At 44.2% G+C, this 21,050-nt stretch overlaps 1 protein-coding gene and 1 long non-coding RNA gene across 5 annotated transcripts in view; one reads left to right on the top strand and one right to left on the bottom strand.

Moving 5' to 3' along the window:
- Positions 1-4,142: 4,142 nt before the first annotated feature.
- The window catches only part of LOC139052278 (sodium-coupled monocarboxylate transporter 2-like), a 43,767-nt gene continuing 26,859 nt past the window's right edge, over positions 4,143-21,050 (top strand). The window contains exons 1-9 of one of the 4 annotated variants that reach the window (XM_070529354.1): positions 4,143-4,652; positions 9,694-9,759; positions 9,853-9,904; positions 10,050-10,117; positions 11,057-11,214; positions 11,289-11,429; positions 13,957-14,086; positions 14,177-14,265; positions 18,137-18,246. In XM_070529354.1, coding sequence (XP_070385455.1) covers positions 4,320-4,652; positions 9,694-9,759; positions 9,853-9,904; positions 10,050-10,117; positions 11,057-11,214; positions 11,289-11,429; positions 13,957-14,086; positions 14,177-14,265; positions 18,137-18,246 — 1,147 coding nt within the window. In that variant the 5' untranslated portion in view covers positions 4,143-4,319. Of the gene's footprint in view, positions 4,653-9,123; positions 9,249-9,693; positions 9,760-9,852; positions 9,905-10,049; positions 10,118-11,056; positions 11,215-11,288; positions 11,430-13,956; positions 14,087-14,176; positions 14,266-18,136; positions 18,247-21,050 lie in introns of those variants that run through there. The other 3 variants (XM_070529355.1, XM_070529356.1, XM_070529357.1) reach the window with 3 other exon arrangements.
- The window catches only part of LOC139052279 (uncharacterized), a 38,821-nt gene continuing 32,522 nt past the window's right edge, over positions 14,752-21,050 (bottom strand). The window contains exon 2 of the long non-coding RNA XR_011509814.1: positions 14,752-17,119. This is a non-coding gene — a long non-coding RNA (uncharacterized lncRNA). The remainder of the gene's footprint in view (positions 17,120-21,050) is intronic.

Genomic DNA, 21,050 nt, shown 5'->3' with positions numbered 1-21,050 from the left:
GTATTCCTCTTCGGCTGCTAGGGTGTCCCCCCGTCTCGGCTAAGTCGTTCGGGTATTCGGAGGCAGTAATCGAGCAAACTTTCGTCGTGAATGAGTTCACGCGTGCGGAGTTTAACTATGCGACGCGTTGCAGGGAGAGGAAGCAGAAGGGGTTCGCCCCCCTCGGTTTGCGCTCTTCCCCAAGCCACCCCTGCGACAGCGTATGCGCGGTCATCCAGTGAGATCGGTTCCTGCTTGCCTGTGTGCCCTTGACACCATAATTGCTCATTTCGTTAATGCGCGAATGTTTACTGCAGTTATACGGCAGATAGAACTACGAACCTTACTTCGCATGTTTAATTCTTCGCAATCGCTATCAATGCTTCCCCTTTCAGGCGAAGCTGCGACTTTTATTGTGCCCTCGGGGCCGAAGCATTACAGAGGGGAGTGGCTTAGGAGAAATAAATCAATTGCATCGGGCTCGTATAATACACAATATAATCAATTGATGCAACCTCTAAAAAAAGGCAATGAATCCGGAAAGCATACAGGCGAAGAAAGTGAAACAAAATAAAATGCAACAAGATGAGTGAACCAAGCAAAATCTTGAAGCTGTTAAGTAGAATTAGTTCGCTTGAAACCTTGGTAGTCATGAATTTTCGTTGTGAACGTAGGAAGGTGGCTCATCTCTCCAGGGGCCGAATACACAAAGCTTTTCGTTCGTAAGTGGTATTTGCCATTGGCTGTCGGCCTTCGCTTGTAATACGTCGAGCATTAGGAGGAGCTGGAATTTGCTCTTAGGAACAATTCTATCGTGAGAGATTTTTGTGAATGCAGGCCCAGTGTCTGTATTGAGTCCAATGTGGGGATTGAGGCTAATGTGTTGTTTAAAATGTTTCTTTTATATTTTTTCATGGCGGCAACATACTCAGCAAAAGCTTGTTCCTGTGCTACCCAGTGGCCGTCTCCTAACTGTTATATTGTTAAACTTTAGACACGTTTTCTATTGTTGGACAATTCTTTAATGCTATCGCTTATTACGGTGGTACCATTCCCCGTTACTATTGCGAAATACAGCGCAAGTAGGTATGTCTTTACTTGTTAGTTTTCTCACTTTGGCTGAAAGTAAATTTCAATTTGATTGCATGGCGAGTTTTTCAAAATAACCGACATAGCTGTCAGTGCAAGTACAGTCGCTGCTACTGCTAGCGGGAACACGAGAGCCGTGCCATCGCTTTGCAGAGAGCCCCACCATCAGCGCCTCATGAAGTCTTGCGCCGAATGCGCAATCAAAGTGATTGGCGGAAAGTCCGGCGAGTTGTCTACTATAGTGAGTCGTCTGCCAAGCCTTCATGAGGCGCACTTGATTGCACTCCGCGGAGGGCTGCTCCTGTGCTTCCGCTAGCAGTGGCCGCGCTTGTACAATGAACATTATTGATTGTCTAAATGCTGGCATTTTATACTCTCTAGGTTTCGTTGCGTTTTTGAATTTCGTTAGAGAAATATTAATGCGAATGACAGTGTAGAATGGTTGCTTACACCAGGCTGGTGTGACGTTGCACACATATTTGGGGCGTCTTGTTGGTGCTAATATTTTGTGAATGCTCGGAAGAAGCAGACATTCACCACTAAAGATAAGGACGGTGGTCCCGGGATTGCTGAGGGCTTTTTTAATGGCTGCCCGCAACAAATGCTTGTCGTTGGCATACGAGCAAGGCGACTCTGAGGTTACCTTGTTGTTGATCAATGGCTGCCCAGCAAGAAAGGCGTCTTCAGGTGGATGGAAAGGTACGCTTGCGAGAAGAATGGGAGATTGATCTCCCAAATACGAAGCGCTGAAATTTTGAAGCAAAAATAATTTTAGTGAAAATATTGCGAGGAATGTTGTGACGAAAGGAAAAGGCAAGATTTCCTTCACCCTTTCCGGCATACATTATCGAGCGTCACCCCAAGCGTGCGGCAACTGATAGTGCCTATTTCTCAATTGACTGGCAAAACATACCCTTTGAGATAGCACTGCAATTTTGACATCCCAGATACCTTCAAGATCGGACTAATCAGCAAACGCGGCCAATCTCAAGTTATTGCGCCGTGAACGCCTTTATTGCCGGAACAGGCTGCTTATCTCGTCAGGTAACTTCAGAAACGCTGACAGGGTGCCCCTGGTGCTCTTAGCACGTTTCTGCATTTTTTTTCGAAAATATTTACTGCGTGCCTACTATAAACCATGTAGCCCATATCACCCCCGTCGTTCTGCTGTTTCCGTTCAGCCTTTCTCACATAAAACATGAGGTCACCAAACTCGTCTTGCAATCTTTTTTTTTCACAAGACAAACCCTCCAATGCATGCGTCTTTGTTTTACATCTTATGCTATGTTCAGACTACGTTCGTAAGGCGCCGATTTTTCGTAACATGCGTAAGCGGAAGCGCAACAAGCGTATGCGTCTAGTTCAGACTGCGAACCAACATGCGCAATTCACGCGAAAATCGTGGGTGAGAGTGTTAAAGGGTCGGCAACATTTACGACTGTGATATTACGACCGTTGCGACACAGCCAATGACCGATAAGCTTTCGGTTTTCAACAACCGGCGACGACGCTTCCGTCCTTTCGTCTGCAGACAGCTCCGGGTGCGGGAAGTGCCATTCCGCCATTCCGTGCGCACGATTAGGTTGGCTGTGTTCGTGAAAGTTTGTGCAGTGCGCCTTGCGAGACTGTTTTCAGTTCATGTAGTTTATCCGCCGATGAAATCGATGGCCGCAGGTACATGCTCCGAACTTCGATGAGTGGTCTCACTAGGTTTTCAAGGAAGCGGAACTGCTGGGGTGGCATGCGCATGAAGTTATGAAACATCGCAGTGTCACCAAGTCGGAGCTTGGCGAAAAGGTTGTGAAAATCGCCGTCCACGGCCCTATCGAGAAATACTTGCCGCACCCAAACCCTTCTGCGTCGCCTTCATCGTCTTTGGGCGATTGAATACATGACTATAAGTTTGTTTTGAGCGTGAATTTCTTCGATCTCGGCCAGCGCTCGCATGTTGACAGGAGCCATATTGGACCGCTGGTGACGTCGATTCTGCAGCTCCAAATTTGATTGGCCTGTTGTAAAAGCCCTAATTTACGCCGCAGTAAATGTGAACAAAGGTGCCGGCTTAACTGCCGTAACGTTTTTTACAGCCGTTACGTTCGATACGCCGTAAGAGCTGTTGCGCGCGTTACGACCGTAATGTGAACATAGCTTTACACGAGGGGTACACATACACAAAGTTGTTTTTGATCGTGAGCACTGTTCGCCATCAGGTACTCGTCTTCACTACGTCCGATATCACGAAGTGTTCTAGCATTGATTAAAATTATGATTATGACTTTTTGATTATGAGGCACGTCGTATTGGAGGACTCCAGAAAATTCGACCACCTGGGGTTCTTTAACGTGCACCTAAATCTAAGTAAACGGGTGTTTTGGCATTTCGACCACATCGAAATGCGGTCACCGTGGCCGAGATTCGATCCCACGACCTCGAGCTCAGCAGCCCAACACCATAGCCTCTGAGCAACCACGGCGGGTAAAGCGTTCTAGCGTAAGAACTTCTTTTTGAATACTGGTCCAATTTTCCGGGCGTCAGGAGCACACTTAGGAATATTGCTCAGAGGAACTCTCAGGCGATGTTTTGCATATCCTGTACTTATTCCAGAATGTGCGGCGACAGTGAGGTGCGAAAAAATTGCGCACAATGGGAAATTGATATTCTTAGCAAAGGTACATTTTGCATCCATGTGGAATTCTACATGGTAGTCAATGCAGTTTGAATAAAGGCACGCGTTGTCTCGGTGAAAATGCATCTAGTTTATTCCTGGGCATCTCGCTCTCTCTCTGTCCCTCTCTCTCCGCCTAACTTATCATATGGGATTTCAATTCAAATGGGTCTCGTTCCATGGACAAGCGCTGGTCCCAAAAAGAAAAAAAAAGGAACAAGTGCCTTTTCAAAGAGCACAAGCACAACAGCAAAACAAAGCAAAATGAACAAATGCAAAAGATAAGCGTGAGCGAATTGATGATGGGGGTCGGGCTCTAGCGACGAAAGCTTTTGGACGGACGACGGACAGCTGCTGTCCTCCTGTCGCGTACAACCGCGTAATCCAGACACCGGGGTCACAGTTGGCGTTTTCCTCGATTCATCCTTCCGCTTTGTGGACAGAACTGCTCTCTCGACGCGACGTCTATACGCGGAGCTTCGCAGTGCCGCACATCCCTCGTCGCATCTTCGTGCGCGGCCCTTTACTCAGCGGCCTCTCCCAGAGAAAGCGCCACGCGCCGACTGACCAACCGGCCTAAAGAAGGATGGACACCGCCTGGGCAGAGTATGGCGTGTTCGCGACCCTCATGGTGGCCAACTTCAGCCTGGGTCTCTACTTCTCCTTCCGACGGCGGAGCCTCAAGTCGACTGCCGACGAGGTGTTCCTCGGCAGCCGGTCGCTGCACTCGTTGCCGCTGGCGGTGTCCGCGCTCGCTTCCATAATGTCGTCCATCGGCATCATAGGCATATCAGCGCACGTGTACGCCTACGGCACTCACATGTTCTGGAATCAAGTGCTGGCGCCCCTCAATGCGCTCATCGTGGCGCATGTCGTGGTGCCCGTCCTCTACCGTCTCAGGGTTACCTCCGTATTCGAGGTAAGCCAAGGCCACCGAGCAACCACGGCGGGTATGTCTGGAGTTCATGGTTCGAAGCAATCTAATCAAATATGTGAATGGGTTAGAAACCACCATTGAAACAGCATCGATAGAAAAGGCTTTATTTGTACGCAGGGTTGGCTCAACGCATTCTTTAGGGGTAATCAATGCGGTCTGTTCTTTAAAGACCATTCAAGGATGATTACAGTTGGCTGGTGATGTACCTTAATGAACTACGGAAACAGCTCACGGCGTTTTATTGATATTTTGCTTTAGTACATATTGGCATCCCATTTAACTTTTTCATGCCACAGAGCCTGTGGGAAGCGCTGTCTCCAGGGTATACAGCGGGGCTCATGCTGCATTAATCGCAATATCAACCTGGAAGGCAAATGGACCTGTGTTCCTTGTAATCTGGAGCTTTGCAGTACTACGAGTGATACATAAGCCCCACAGTACCTGATAGGAAAAGAATGGCTACAAAAATAATATCGCCGAAAGTATATCGGGCACGCGCCCTGTCACAATTTTCTTTTTGCGATGGTCTCCTTTAAACTTTGGCTATTTGGTAATCCAACGTGCTTTACCAATTAGTGCGCTGACAAAGTCCCTCGCACTGATTCTAGAATTTGGTTTGCAAAGTTAGACAAAGATAACGAAGAATTGCGTCGTTACAGTTATGGAACGCGTCGTACAGTTATGACACCAAGAATGACAAAAAATATAACTTGTATTTTTTACATCACTCCTAATAGTAAGGTTTTTAATTTTTTTATTAAGCAATGCACGTGTGAAGAGATCCTGAAAACACTGACGATACGGTAGTCGATAGGAACAAAACGAAAGTCGCAAGTGTCAGGTGTTTTTCTTTCCCAAAACAAAATCGAAAAAGAGTCTCACGCAATGATAAAAGCAATGTACTACAAATTTCTGTTAAAGATTACTTCACCGTAAACATTTTAAGGCCTACACTATGCTTTGCTAATGTGTAACCAAGAAGAGTCAGATTCGCCTAATTATCGCTTTCACAGGAACAGTCGCCTTGGATCTAGATTTCACATAAATGGTAAATCTGTATCCTGAGCCTTCTGCGATAGCCAAGATCGGCACTTACCGTCTGGATGGACGCTCTATATGTAGGCAGGAAAGGGTGACGGAAACCTTGCCTTTTCCTTCCGTCAGAAATTTCGTCGACATACCCAGTGACGAAAGTCGTCTGCTAGTTTGAAACACTGGGTGAGTGCTGGCAGCTGTCTCACCCCGTTCAGACAACATGAATCACTGAGCATGTGACCGAATAGAGAACTTGTTGCTCGCTACTATCTGAGCATGCAGACAACTGGGGTCACTGGTTATGCGATATTGCGATGTGCCTCTTCTCGTCCTATCCCCCAGAAAAGATGTGCCAAGGTGACGCAAGTATTATGTAGCCTTAAATATACCGGGTGTCCTACCACGTAACTTGAACCAAACTTTGAAAATGTGCAAATGCCACGTAGCCGGACCGAACCAAAGTAATGTTCGCCGTCGTTTGGAGATGTTGAGATTAATTTTTTTCCATTGAGTCTAAATTCATAATTAGTAATAATTAATTTCTCAAATAATATAATTACATAAAAAGTGTCAATGATAATATTGTAGAGCCACATGAACAACTCCCGATACAGACTTCTGTTGCTCAATACGTGCTGCATAAAAATGTTTTTCCAAGCATGAAAGAAGTCCGCGAATGCATGAAAAGTTGCCGCGGGACTGGCTGCTCGAGGTACAGTGGCTCAAGCTACGTGGGACACCCTATATGTTAAAGTGATGGCGCCCCATTCGCAACAGACACTTCCGCGTCGAACGTGGCTGTGTGATACAAGACCATTGTAACGAAGTCGTATTCAGGAGACTAGTGACAGGTCGTGTTTCTGCGGCGTTTCAATGGGGGGGGGGGGGGGGCAGGGGTTACAACAAGATTACTGTGTCGTGGTGTTATTCGGCTTTGTGGTTGGCAGCGAGATTTTCACTTCGTGTGTCTGCTGATGTGCCCATAAGGGTTCGTGATTCACAGGTATTACAATAATCATAATGATCAGCATAACGTATAAAACATATTGTGGTGTTATCAGAAACCCCGCGGCCAAAGTCACTGCTAAACAGGAACATTACCCAGGACGGCCTTTTAATACCGCACACTAGTTACTTCCTCTGCTTCGCTTTATTTTAAATCACGATATAGAGGGTGTCTCACGTAACTTGAGCCGAACATTAAATATATGCAAATGTCACGTAGCTGGACAGAACCAATGTAATGTTATTTGCTTTCGCTTGGAGATACTCAGATTATTTTTTTTCATTCCGTCTAATGAGATAAATAGTCTGAATTAATTAATCGCTAATCAAATATTATAGTTATATTAAAAGTGTCAATGAGAAAATTGTAGAGCAACATGAAAAACTCTCGATACAGCTTTCTGTATCTCAATACGTGCTGCATAAGTGTTTTTCTGAGCGTGATAGAATCCCGCAAATACACGCAAAGCTGCCGCGCGACTCGCCGATCGAGGCACGTTGCCGATATTCGCTGGCTTCTTAGTGTGCATGTGCACTCTGCACATGCCCACTAAAGCAGGTGGCAGCAGGATGCATAACTGAAAATAAGCAGAATTATAATCGTATAATAAGCAGGAAAAAAGTCATGGTTCTAGAGAATTATTCCGTTAGATTACAGATTTCCGCAGTTTACTGTACAACATTTTCTGAAGCTCTAATATTCACCTCTGTAACGTTTGCAAAACGTCTTCCTTACTTTTCCTGATTCTTTTTTTTTTACAGAGCACATTGGTGGCGCTTTGATGGACTCGTGTTACTATTTAATTATTTATTTGTTTGTTTTCAGTACTGCTGCTCTCAATTGAGAGCATTGCAGGATATGGCATGCAACAATATAAAAGGCAAAAAGATGTGTCAAATATAGTTAACATAGAGTCAAATCAAGTCGACAGAAGAAAAGCAAAAAGAAAAAAGTCTCAATGGTTGTTATTGGACAAATTTTGCAACAAGTAAAGATTAATTCCATAAGTAACGACAATGACTTCTACGCAAATACGTTTTGGCACTCTACACTTGCACTTAGAAAAGTCCGGCGGGCATACAATGACTTCAAAACGCAAGACATTGGCAAAAGGGGCGGTTATATACAATAAAATCATGCCCAATTTGCGAAATGTAAAAAATAAAAAAAGCTTGAAACGCTTGTTATTAGCCAAATGTTTCTACCGACATATATTGTACAGTCTCTGATCTTGGAAATTCAAATTGCTCCAAATTCAAATTGGACGCTGGTTGAATTGATTTTTTATATTTTTTCAACCACGCAAAATATTTTCCTGGGTGGGTTTTTGCAGGCCTACTTCAATATCGCGTCGTTCAATTTCCTTGTCACTGTCATTTCTACGGACGCCACTCAAAGTCTAGAGAAGCCAAATGTTCGCAACTTTTCTATTCAGCTTGACTGGTCCTTTGCTATCCGTCTGCCTAAATACACGCCGATCTTTCTCGCAAAATTTTTCGCAATTAACTCGGCTATCAGAAAGTTTGGTCTCCTGCGATTAACGTAAGTGTTATTACAGATGCTCTTCCGGTCTGTTGCCATTTAACTTCTGCTGAGTGGTCGCTCCTGATGCGTATATTTTGGGCACTTATGAGAGAAATCTATGGGAAGTACAGGACACTCTGGCATCTTCCTAAATGAACCCGCCGATTCTCTCGCGTCGTCCTCACTTAATGAACCGGTTTAAAGGTTCCTGCTAAATTTTATTTGATAACATGTGCTAGATTTAAGCGCCTTTTATTTCTAAAAGGCACAGAATCGCCAGCTCTAATTTTCTCTGATGATTCGAAGCAGCGAAAATTCGCGTGGACCACGACAGTGCGACAATGCGAGGTGGCCTTATCAAGGTTCCACCGCTGCCTAAATATTTACCCTCACAGGTCTGGTTTTTCTTTGACTATACTTTGTTCTGTTTGTAATCAAACTCAAACAGTGGGTCAGTTTCTTTTCTTCTGCCACAGCTTGTCATCCTTCCGTAAGTGAGTGAGTGAGTGAGTGAATAAACATTATTGCAGGTCAGGCGAGGACGCGAACTCGTCGCGTACCCGGCTAGTTCCGTAGAACATTCCATCTGCATCCGACTAGAAATCTAGGCCTACGTCAATCGACATCAAACCTGTGATCCTTTGGTGCCTGTCAGTCGGGTACAGGCCCCAGCTCCATGACAACAGCTCTATATATGTTCGTTGAGGCGTCCGCAAGGTTATGGGGCTCGGGGTGCCAACTGTGACATATTTACAACTTTATTATAAAAAAATTGTCCTGATGTGAGGCAATGCTCCTTTTTCGTTGTAGTTTTTGTTGTTTTTTTGCTATGTGTACTCATTACCTCCAGTGTGATTGGCCCCCTTGTGGGTATGAGCCATGTTTCGAGGCCACAACAACAACAAGTATACGTACAGAGACAGGCTTCAAGTGAACAGTGATGTTCGTCGCGCCAATGCATCGATTCTGTTCTGCAACTGATGCCTTTCTAAACACCGTGAGTCTCATTGCACGTAAGATTGAGCGACCTTATTTATTACCGCGGCCGCGATACATATCACTCAAGGTACCATTACCGCGACTAGAAACAAACATACTAGCTGTCATTGCACCAGCCGCTGCTGCTGCTGCAGTGGCAGCCTAGGCAAATGTTCTGCAGTGCCAAGGGCCTCTTCCGGAGGCCTCAAACTACCCATGTAGTGCGAGAAGCGGTTCCATCATAATATTCACAACATTCAGGATCTCAGCAGCCCATTTAATATTTTATGGTCTATTAAATTTTTGCTCACCTAAGCTACATTTTAGTGTAAGCTAAATATAGTCAAGTATACAAGAAGAGAAAGGTCGATATGACAAAGTTTTTGTGCACAGTGAGACCACTCAACGAAATGTAAAAAAAAAAAAATTGTAATTGATATTCTTTGTCGCAATAACCAATATTCCAATTGCTTCTTGCAGTACCTTAGGATGCGTTATGGGAACAAAGTCGGACTCACCTCGTGCGTCCTGTATTTCTTTTTAAGTGTGAGTAATGCTTTTTATTTCTCTACAGGCATTAGTTTTGGAAAACTGACACGGAGTAGTTTCAGGTACATCTTTTTTTTTTGTTTTCTGCAGCAAACCATGGGCGCCGTAGCGATATTTCCGGCAGCCGCAGCTGTTGCGACAAGCAAGTACACGGAAACAGTATTGCTTAATTGCTACTTGACAATGCTCCGTGACACCGCTGCAGCAAATGCGGACAAACTGATTTGCCTGCAGCAAACGAGTTTATTGAATGCTTCATGGTGAGCAACATCTTTCTCTTCTTTCAGTTTTCGGCGTCTCGGCGAACTGGTGCAGCTTTACTATCGGCTTAGCAGGCTGCGTTTACACTGCTCTGGTGAGCGATTATTTCTATCATATTGCTCTACGTTTATATTTACTGATATAGTCTTCTATATTTAATATTATTATTGTCTCATTTCGCGAAAGTTCCAGGTATCTTGCTCAAAAATGATTTGTTTGAGCGCTTCTCCATGGCCAGTGGGTAGGCGTGACTATCCGCACAGTGGTGTAATACACTAAACGTAAACGTGTGGTTATCAGCATGCCAGTCTTTCTTGGCACAGTACAGGGCCTTTATGACGCAAAGGTTCCCTTGTCTACATTCTATTCTCTTCCTGTTATCCACTGCTCGTGACCAGACGATTCCGGCGATGACGTAGGCGAAGCGGCACTTTGACCATTGACGAAGGCCAACAAGTAGCAGCATTGAAATAGGATCGTTACATTATTCTGGCAGGGGCCGGTATTCCAAAGAAAAGTTTTGGCACTGAAACCGTTCGTAAGAGCTTGATGCGAGCCGATCGTGACCTCTGACACATTATTAGCGAAGGTGGCCGGCCAATGGCGAAGGGATTTTACGAGCAAAAAGCTTCGTGAATTCGGCCCCATGTTAGCACATACAGAAGGGCACATGCAGAAAGTGTCAATGTGTATAATCCATAGTTACGGTCAAGATAAAAACATTAGCTAGCGTAAGTACACAGCTAAGTGAAACTATACTTTGTACAAAGAGCAATTCTTAGCATAAAAAGAAATCCACATGAATACCTATTCTCATGGTACATTATACCCTTACACTTACCCTTTATATATGAACGCTTCTTCAATTGCAGGTTTTCGTACCATCAGCTGTACCACGTAAAGTACTCTATATAGTTTGAGGGGCGTTTCATCATGCTAAACCGCTCCCGCGGCTTTAAAACTGCACTACAACAGAACATAAACGTTTGTCTCTCTGAAGGAAATATCCTGATAGCTGCGTTCTCTATTGCAGGGCGGTCTGAGGGGCGTTGTATGGACTGACTGTGCGCAGGCTGGGATAGTGTTGCTGGCTCCAGCAACTATTATGATCAAGATTGCTTACGACGCTCATATGAAGGACTTGAACCTACGGCCATTCAGTGACTTCGCTGTCAAAACTTTCATGTTTGAGTAAGCACTCGTTGTTTTTAATTGCTCATTGGGTTGGAAAAGCGTGGAAAAGCGTTCTTTTTTTCCATTTTCAGAGGCAGCTTTGATTTCACAAAGGATGAAAACGTCTGGGCGTGCCTCATAGGTCTGTCAACAATGTACATCTACAGAGGAGGTGTTGATCAAATGATAGTGCAAAGATTTCTCGCTTCTAGAAACCTCAAGGAAGCACAAAGGTAATTTATGGGGAAGGCGTGCTGTTCCATTAACTTTTCAGCTAGGCACTCGTATCCCGGAGTAATTAATTTCCGTCCACAAATTTTAGGTGTGCTGTTAGGCCAAACAAAGCAATTTAAAAAAATAATTTTGACAGGAGATTGTCATTGAAAATTGGGCTGAAGAGTCGTATCCATCACGCCAACATCGCGTAGTGAACTGAGGATTCTTTAAACTGACACTGTTCTTAACTTGTAGGTTTATTAACTTACGTGGTTTATGTGGTTTATTATATGGTTTATGTGGTTTATGTGGTTTATTACTTACGTATTAACTCACTGTCCATGTAGTGGCGACATTGCTCAATACTCAATTGATGAACTGCGGACCGCGCATGTGCTAGCGATTATATGTAGAGTAGTACGATGCACGATGGCAAACTACACAAAAACTTACTTGCAAGTGATCCCAATCCCCTTCACACTCAACTTTTATTCCTCAAGCTCTGGGACTGAATTCACAAATATTTTATTTCTTAAGTACCGTTAAACCAGTTCCTTCAGCAGTCGGCCAGCCGCCTTCACTGATAATATGTTCAACACTGCGATTGGCTGGCATTTGCTTTTGGAAGAATCCAAAAGTTCACATTTATTGGCAGTATGGGTCCTGGTTGCCGCACGTTTGCCAAACTGCTTGAAGTTTATAAGTGAGCAGTAATCGTTTCTTAAAATTCGGTCAGAAACTATCGAAGATGCTTGTTAAAGTCAGTGATCGCTTAACCTATTATCCTGTTGGGATCTTTTTCTTGGACCATCGGGAACCTCGTCCTCCTATGTGCGTGAAATCACCGCCTGCACCAAGCAATCACGCGCCTCCTTCTCTCCTACCCCTCTTCCTCTGTGCATGCGCTTCCCTCTACAGGAGGGTTTACAGGAGGTATTCAGAGACCTGGATTGGGAAGAATTGGGGATAAAAGTTAATGGAGAATACCTTATTAACTTGCGATTCGCTGATGATAGTGCCTTGCTTAGTAACTCGGGGACCAATTGCAATGCATGCTCAATGACCTGGAGAGGCAAAGCAGAAGAGTGGGTCCAAAAATTAATCTGCAGAAAACTAAAGTATTGTTTAACAGTCTCGGAAGAGAACAGCAATTTACAATATGTAACGAGGCACTGGAAGTGGTAAGGGAATACATCTACTTAGGGCAAGTAGTGACGGCGGATCCGGATCATGAGACGGAAATAATCAGAAGAATAAGAATGGGCTGGGGTGCGTTTGGCAGGCATTCTCAGATCATGAACAGCAGGTTGCCATTATCCCTCAAGAGAAAAGTGTATAATAGCTGTGTCTTACCAGAACTCACCTACGGGGCACAAACCTGGAGGCTTACGAAAAGGGTTCTACTCATATTGAGGACGACGCAACGAGCTATGGAAAGAAGAATGATAGGTGTAACGTTAAGGGATAAGAAAAGAGGAGATTGGGTGAGGGAACAAACGCGAGTTAATGACATCTTTGTTGAAATCAAGAAAAAGAAATGGGCATGGGCAGGACATGTAATGAGGAGGGAAGATAACTGATGGTCATTAAGGGTTACGGACGGGATTCCAAGGGAAGGGAAGCGTAGCAGGGGACGGCAGAAAGTTAGGTGGGCGGATGAGATTAAGAAGTTTGCAGGGACGGCATGGCCACAATTAGTACATGACCGAGGTTGTTGGAGAAATATGGGAGAGGTCTTTGCCCTGCAGTGGGCGTGACCAGGCTGATGATGATGATGATGATGATGATGATGAACCGCAATATCAAACAGCTTTATCATTGTTCGCTGGCGATGGGAAGTTCCGCACTTAGTATAAAGAGATGCATGGGGGAGTGCTAACAGTTATTAGAACTGCATCCTTATTTGCACTTTGTTTCGATGGCGGCCGCCACATATCGCCCATAGCAGGGCTCAAGGCTATCTGACACTCGCTCCTGTGTTCCCGCTCGTATTGCTCACGGTAGTACATGCATTCGCTAAAGAAACGGCACGGCCGTATACGAACGGTGGCAAGCGTTTGCGGCATCGGTCAATCAGATTTTGCGGTGATTAGAAACTGAGGAGGATGGTTTTATTTAAACTCGTGTGTGTCGCGCGGGTTTGTTTTCTGTTATGTCCCTAGTCATTCCAGTCGTTTCACCTATTCGTTGCCTAAATTGTGTACGCCATGGCACTGTTCATATCACAGCAGAAAAAGAAAGGAAAGAAAGAAAGAAAATTGAAAATTGGTGCTGAAGTTGAAAGTTGAAATTGAATAGCGTTCATGGTTGCGGTGCGCCGCGTGGTGGGCAATGTAAATAATGAACGGTATAATTTAGGGATTCCTTTCGCCTTATTTTATTTTTCATTCCTTATCATACACCGTTCAGGAACTGTCAGTTCTGGTGACTACTAAGGAGGAGCACGCAAAGCTATATGGACATGTGTACTTAGTTACCTTGTGTAACCTGTGTAATCCTGTGTAATAACATGTGTACTGTTATTCCCTTGCTTTACGCACTCAGGACGGCGGTTGTTGGAACAGTTCTCGTGCTGATCTACTACGGAGTTGCTTCGAGTCTCGGTGTTTCCCTCATCTACTGGTTTCGCGATTGTGATCCAATGCTGACCGGTGCGATCAAATCCTACGACCAGGTGACTTCTAAACAGCGATGTACTGTTTACGAAATGCCGATAAGCGCTCGATGAGTGTTTACACTTTGTGTCTCTTGCGTATCTTTTCAGATTGTTCCCTATTATGTGAAGAAAAACCTCAACGAATTTCCTTGCTTCTCAGGATTGTTTCTCGCCGGCGTAGTGAGTGCCGCAACAAGGTAAAATTAAGTTTGCTTTCTACACTGCATTCCCAAATCGCTCATGTAAGTTTCGTGCAACGTGTAAGCGCCATTGAAATAAAGAAGAAATATGACATCTTTCAGCAAGATATCATTATTTCACGAGGAAAGCACGACTAAACAGATACTTAATTTTCGCACAACTGTAAATGAAGCCTAAAGTCAGAGGTCAAAATTACAAAGTTTCCTGTTTGTAAGCACTCTCTGCCATTTACCGGTGACCCTCGGTACTAGTTTGCCCAGCATCACGATTGACTGACATCTGCTCTTACGAAGAAGTTTAACGTAAGAATGTTTTTATGAACACGTGCTCAGTTTACACTCTCGTTTAAGAAGGATTGTTCCTATGCGGGAGCCTACTGTTATGTCGCGACGCGTTACCAGAGTTCTAGAGCTTAGGGAAGGGAACCTTGCACCTTTATCGAAATACGGTTCAATTATACTGAACTTCACAATGATGCACTGTTCTTTATGAAGTAACATACTTTATATCTAGCGGTGATGCAAAGTGGAACACTGCTTGGACCACCGGCGAAGCACACAAAAAAAACAGAAAATAGAATGGTTATGTCAAACGGACTATGGTTTTTAGCACAACGGTGACAAGCGGAAATAAAACTCACCCAGAAAGAATAGGACGACCAACTAGATCACTGAATTCTCAACAAAATTTTGAAAAGGAAACAAGCAAGCATGTATATACAGTTACCGTCAAAAGTTTACGGACCATTGTGGATCTGATGAAATGTCGAATTTCCGAGCGGGTTGTGACCGTAGTTAGTAAAACCGTACAAAACTATGTTTTTCGGATATTGGAGTGCAAGCTGGAAATCCGAATACCGGACTCTGTGTCCCGGCAGTAAATATTCAGCTTATTCTCAGGTCGCGTAGTCCGTAAACGTTTGACGATGGCTGCACAGATAGGCTTCCATATAGCCTGTCCGAAGCAATCATATTATGAAAAAAATGGCGGATCTATCGCCCCAGAAACACGGGAAACAAAAAACTAATAACAACGGCGAAATAATGGGGAAACAAAAAAAAAACATCACTTTTAACCATCGAGCTTCCGCAAATCAGTCAGGTTACTTGTCAAGGTGAAGATTTCTCATGCGACATTATTGAGAACAAGCTGGCTCATTTTCCCCACAAAAATTTGTGAGCAGAATACTGCTATTCTAGTTCGCCTTCATATTTTCTTTTTGATAAAAAAATAATTGTCTCTTCAAAAATGCTTGACTCCCGCACACCTTGTCAACTCAACGAAATTCGATGTCTTCTTTATTTTTCAAAGTTAGCGCATGCTATCGCAACATTTCGTTTACACGACGTCTGTTTTGTCCAACATGTGCACTTCCTCGCGTCGACCTATGACAATCAACCATAGTCGTTCCGCAGGAACTGTACAAAGCGTTGTGTTTTATCCTTCATGTTTTCGTTTTCGTGCAACTCTTTCTAGTCGCTTGTTGATTAAAAAAAAACCAAACTGCACAATTTCAAGAGCGTTCAGCGTATGGGGCGGGAGCTTTCATGTGCAATTAAATTGGTTGAAAGCTGTGCGGTATAGGATTCGATAATTAGCATTCGCAATAGAAAACTTGTTCGAACATGTAAACCGCGGCATTCACCAAATTGTCTTGCAGAGAAAGGTGAATTTCAAGAAAGGCCTGTTCAAATTCTTCACGTGCGTGCTGTTTCCACTTAAAATGGAGTAAAAAAAAAGTAAATGAAAGCGCTAATGTTCGTTTTGTATTCTCAGTGTATCACAAGTTTGAAAACATGTGCAGTTGGCAACAATTCACGCACCTGCATTCAAGTGTCAGGCACATACAGGATGTCTAACCTAAGCTTAGGCAAGGTTTAATAATATGCAGATGTGCTCTTGCAGGACGCGACCGAATGCATACCATTGGTGTTATATGGAGCAAGTCACACTACGTTTTCTGCTCTGCTTAATTGCGCAATTTGTCGAGCGTAATTAACTAACTTCGCAGGTATTCACTTCGCGTTATAATTAACATCTAAGTCAGCAGCTTCTTACTTTCTGTTTGTCTCGTCGTCATTTCTGCGTCCCAATGAAAGCGCGCGAATCATGAAAAAGGAAAGTTGGAAGGCGATTCAACCTTCAGTTGAAGTCGGTGGAAGACAAAGTCTTCCTGAGCTAGTTGGGAAGGAGATAAGGGCGTAGTCACTGCGTGCCACACTTTATCGCGTCACTTCTCACGTGAGGGGAGTAGGAGGAGCGCCTGACTCGAATTATATTACCGCACCATCTTCTGGTTCGGCCCATATTTACCGTATGACGACGCGTTAATTATTTTAAGTATATTCTGGAATTTAACATGTTAAAACTACGATCCGATTATGAGGGACGACGTTAAAGGGGGAAAAGTGCCCGTGGCGTAATAGAGCATTGGGCGTCTGTGCCAGAGGTCCTCTGTTCGAGCCCAGTCCGTTGGGCAATTTCACTCGTTTATTTATTTAAAAATCGTAACTACGCCGCACGGGCGAAACGATGAATGCAATATCAACGTGTTAGAATGTTCCGCGAACGAAGACTCGCAGCTTTGGTGGCACTGTGAACTGCGGCGAACATAAACTGGCTGTAATAAACACGTGTGGAATGACGTGCGCAGACGCAAATGAATGGAAAAGAACTCGATGACCGCGGGCCCAATCGGTTAGAAGTACAGGATCTTGGCGGCGTCGTCGCCTTGCGCCGGCCTCTCGTACTGCGGCACGCTCACGGCGGCCGCGATGTGTGGGTCCGGGCTTTTGAACTGCACGGTCTCGTAGGAGTTGTGGACTTAGCCTCGGCCTCCCGTTAGCATGGCTGAAATGGAAATCGTGGCGTTAATGTGAGTAATGTTCTTCGTAATACGGATTAAAATTTAAAATAAAAAGTCGGCATTTTTATGCGTAATTATTAGCGGCAGCGAAAGATGGCGTCGAACGTTTGTATTGGGATAAAACGCACTAAGCGCCTCAACGCCCTGGCTTGCACGCCGGCAATGCTTATATGCATGGTTTATTCCAACTGCTGAGGCTTGCTGGCGTCACGGTTAGGGAATCGGGCTGATGTGCTCGTGGTTCTATGTTGGAATGCTGCCGCCGGACAATTTTATGTATGCTCATTTAGTACATACCATATGTATGTATGTATGTATATATATATATATATATATATATATATATATATATATATATATATATATATATATATATATATATATATATATGCGGGACATCACGGCGACCTATATCGACCCTGGCGTTGACTGCGCATGCGTGATCTACGTCATGGATGTGCCGGACCAGATTAGGCAGTACACTGAGCTAAATGCGTTGTTGGTCCATACGCGGCACATTTGACAGCACTGCAATCGAAGTGCACAAGCGGGCGTGTCATGTGCTTTTTCACTGTTTTCTTAAAAGTTAGCTGTTTTTTTAGGGCGCAAAAAAAAAATACTACTTACCATGTAGAAACTTAGAATCCGCTGAATTACATGTTTCTTAGAACGCTCGAGAACTTTCTCAATGCCAGTTTTGCCCTTAATTTAGTATTTCGAAATTGATTATTATCGTGTCATTATCTAATTAGGCAGGATACAAAAATAGTGTGACTTCTTCAAACAATAGCAAAGTATACTTTCGGTTGCGTCTTCCTTTACAACTCCGGCTTAATTACATAACCTTCGCTAAGTGCACCCTGTATTTGATAATATGTTTCAATATTCATGTGTTCGTCTTTAGATTTGTCGTGCATGAATCTGCTAAGTTGATATTTACTAACGGCTGTTGATCATTCATCGTCCTACGTGCTATTCATAACAGCGTATGCGTTTCGCAGCACGATTTCGTCACTGATCAACTCTCAATCAGCAATCATTTACGTCGATATCGCAGCACGATACTTTAACGTGGACGAGAAGCACTCGGCTGCAGTCACAAAAGGAATAGGTAAGTTTATTGTTGATACTACTTGGCGGAAACACAAATATCGCAGTTTAAACAAAGGGGACGTGCCGTTTCTGATGAGATGCGGTGGCATTTCACAGGCTGGTAACTACACACGTACATCACAGGTTTTCGGCAGCGCCAGTGAGGCATGCGCCATCTTTCCTATCTGTAGTAACATGACGTTTGTGTATCCGACATCCTGCTTAACCACCCAAAGACCGAAATTTCATTACACATGAAGCAAAAATAAATCAAGTTCTTTATCTTTAGCTCTTGCCATGGAAAGTACATTCCTATAACAAAACAATAATAAGTTGATTTAGTAAAAAAGTATTAATTGTAGTAAATTAATAATTGGCTTTGTGAAGTATCTACAAGTGAAAACTCGTTGCAGCTTATCAAGAACGCTACTATGTGCTTTCTGTTACGTTTCCCGCGAACAAATAAACATTTTCGGGTTTCAAGTTCAGAGTAAAGCAAAAAAAATTATATGTTGGGTCTTGTGGGGTTAAAATATGCGCCGTGCGTTGTCTTATGTTGTAGACAATGTCTGTCAACACCGCAATATTTTTGTTTAATTGACTTAACTCGAACATCACGTGTCTCAACTGCATTTAAAAAAGTCACCTTTACACGGTGTACAAATGTTTTAGGAAAGCTGTAAAAGGAGTTGCACGTCTCCACGTGCCTAAGGCGCCACAGCAAACATCAGGCCACCATCCATGATTTTTATGCGAATGAGTTCACTCAATGCCGCTATGCGAGCGAGGGTTTAGAGGCAGTCAATGAATAACAAGCACGAAAACGCGCTAACTTAGCAAAAACTATAAAATAGGAGCGTTCAGTAGATGTGGATGTTTGTAACGCGCATTTGCATTTACCAGAAGCAGGACGACAACTGCTTCATGGACAAACTAAAACCCGTTCTTGAAGATTACTCTCGACTTGTCCTTCATAAGTCGTCAATTGCGTTATTAAACAATAGAACTAACCACGTGCAAGAACTCGGTACATCTGCGTTAGCTCTGGCGCTCCAAGTCCATAGAAAATTCAAGATTAACCCTGATGGCGCATGAAGGGACGTATGTTAAAGTGACGAACAATCTGTTATTTCAGCATGAACAGCAAAACAGTATAACACCCCACGCGGTGGAATATTCGAGCAAGTCAAGTCGCGTTGACTCAATCTCGGTGTGCTCTCTCCGCTTGTCCACACTGCTTAGCGATGGCCCATGTCAGAGCTTAGCCTGACAATAGAGTTTATGCATTTACGCTATAGATTTTATAGGGACACTAAAGGTTACTATGAAGTCAAATTAAAGTGATAAAGCAACGCTCTCGAACGTCTAAGGAGTCAATATAATCGCGAACAGAGCTATAGTAACCGAGAAATTGCGGTAAATGCATGACACGATTTGAGACCCCCCAGCGACATTCCGTTGCGAGCCCGATAACGAAGGCACTCCTCATCATAATTAATGTCACTAGTACTCAACTACTCGTATTAAAAAGATCAATTGATTAGGTTGTAAGAAAGAAGAAAATGTTGCTTGTCTACTTCTCTCCGATTTTAAGAAAAAATAACATTTTGACATTACCCTTCAGTGGTATGGGTGGTCGAAAGGTTTCGTTTTCGCTCGACTCTGCGTGCTCAACTCTGCGACGCGCGCGCTTTAGAGTTTCAGTTGTTTCGTTATCGCGTCGTGCTGCGCTGGATCTGCTGGGTCGGGAAACTTGCATTTGGAACAAGCAGCGAGAATTCCACGTCCATGTGCTGTCGTGGGATGCGCGAACGGTCCGCGGAACTTCGCCAAGCGCAGTTGCAGCGGCAAATCCAACGTTACTTATCACTGTGTGCCAACGAGTGTACCTTTCCGTTCCAAGTGGTTAAGCGCCGTACGACTGTCTCAGCGCGTTGGAAAAGTGTGCTCGCTGCACTTTCGTTCAGAGGATTACGAGTTCAACGCCGACTTACTGAAGTCGTGTGGACCTCAAAGCAATTTTCCGAAGCTCAAGTGCGGTATTTGGTTTTCACGAAGGAAAAGCTACAATACGGAAATATGTACAGCCATTACATACAGTTGCCCTCGTAGTAGTACGCAACGACGCCGGCAGCGCGAGCCCTTAGCATCAAGTCACGTTCATCAGTGCTTAAATAGCTGAAGTCGAGCCCAGCATCGCGAGCCAATGTGTCGTTGTCAGGGTGGTCCATTGCAACGAGCGTCAAAGTTGGCGTGATAAAATAAAGAACCAGCTTATCGTCGCGCGCTTTCCCTCCCGCTAGCCACCATAGTTCCGCTTTCGCACTGCTGTCGGCTCTGTCTTGGCTCTGTTTCTGGCCGCGCGTTTGCGTTTTGGGCAGAAAAGCCGCAGCGCCGTCTGCGGGCGCCGTTTTACTCAACTATAGCGCAACATCACTATGAGACCATGACGTCACCACTCCTCGATCGGAGGGCGCGCGATTTGAACTGCGCTAGAGGTACGCGGACGCTTCAGAACGCATTTTCTCTTAAAATAAGTCTCTTCTTCGCACGAAACAAGCGTTTCGATGTTTCTGGGATAGTATTGCAACAGTTCACGTTGACTTAATGTTAACCTTTAGTGTCCCTTTAAGAGCCTGTTATTGGGTTACACAGTTCGTCGCACCGTTCACGCGAATTAGGAATGCTGTCTTTAGTCTATGCCGACAACGCAAGAACGTTAGGCAGGTGTCTGAAGATTGTTTGACAACACGCAAACAATATAGCACATCACATGCGTTTTCCGATGTGGTTAGTCATAAAACGACGTTCAAACTGCGAATT

Source organism: Dermacentor albipictus, unplaced genomic scaffold, assembly GCF_038994185.2.
Source record: "Dermacentor albipictus isolate Rhodes 1998 colony unplaced genomic scaffold, USDA_Dalb.pri_finalv2 scaffold_21, whole genome shotgun sequence".
Classification (NCBI taxonomy): Eukaryota; Metazoa; Arthropoda; class Arachnida; order Ixodida; family Ixodidae; genus Dermacentor; species Dermacentor albipictus.
Note: the sequence above shows the minus strand (reverse complement) of the source record. Positions and strands in the feature narration are given on the sequence as shown.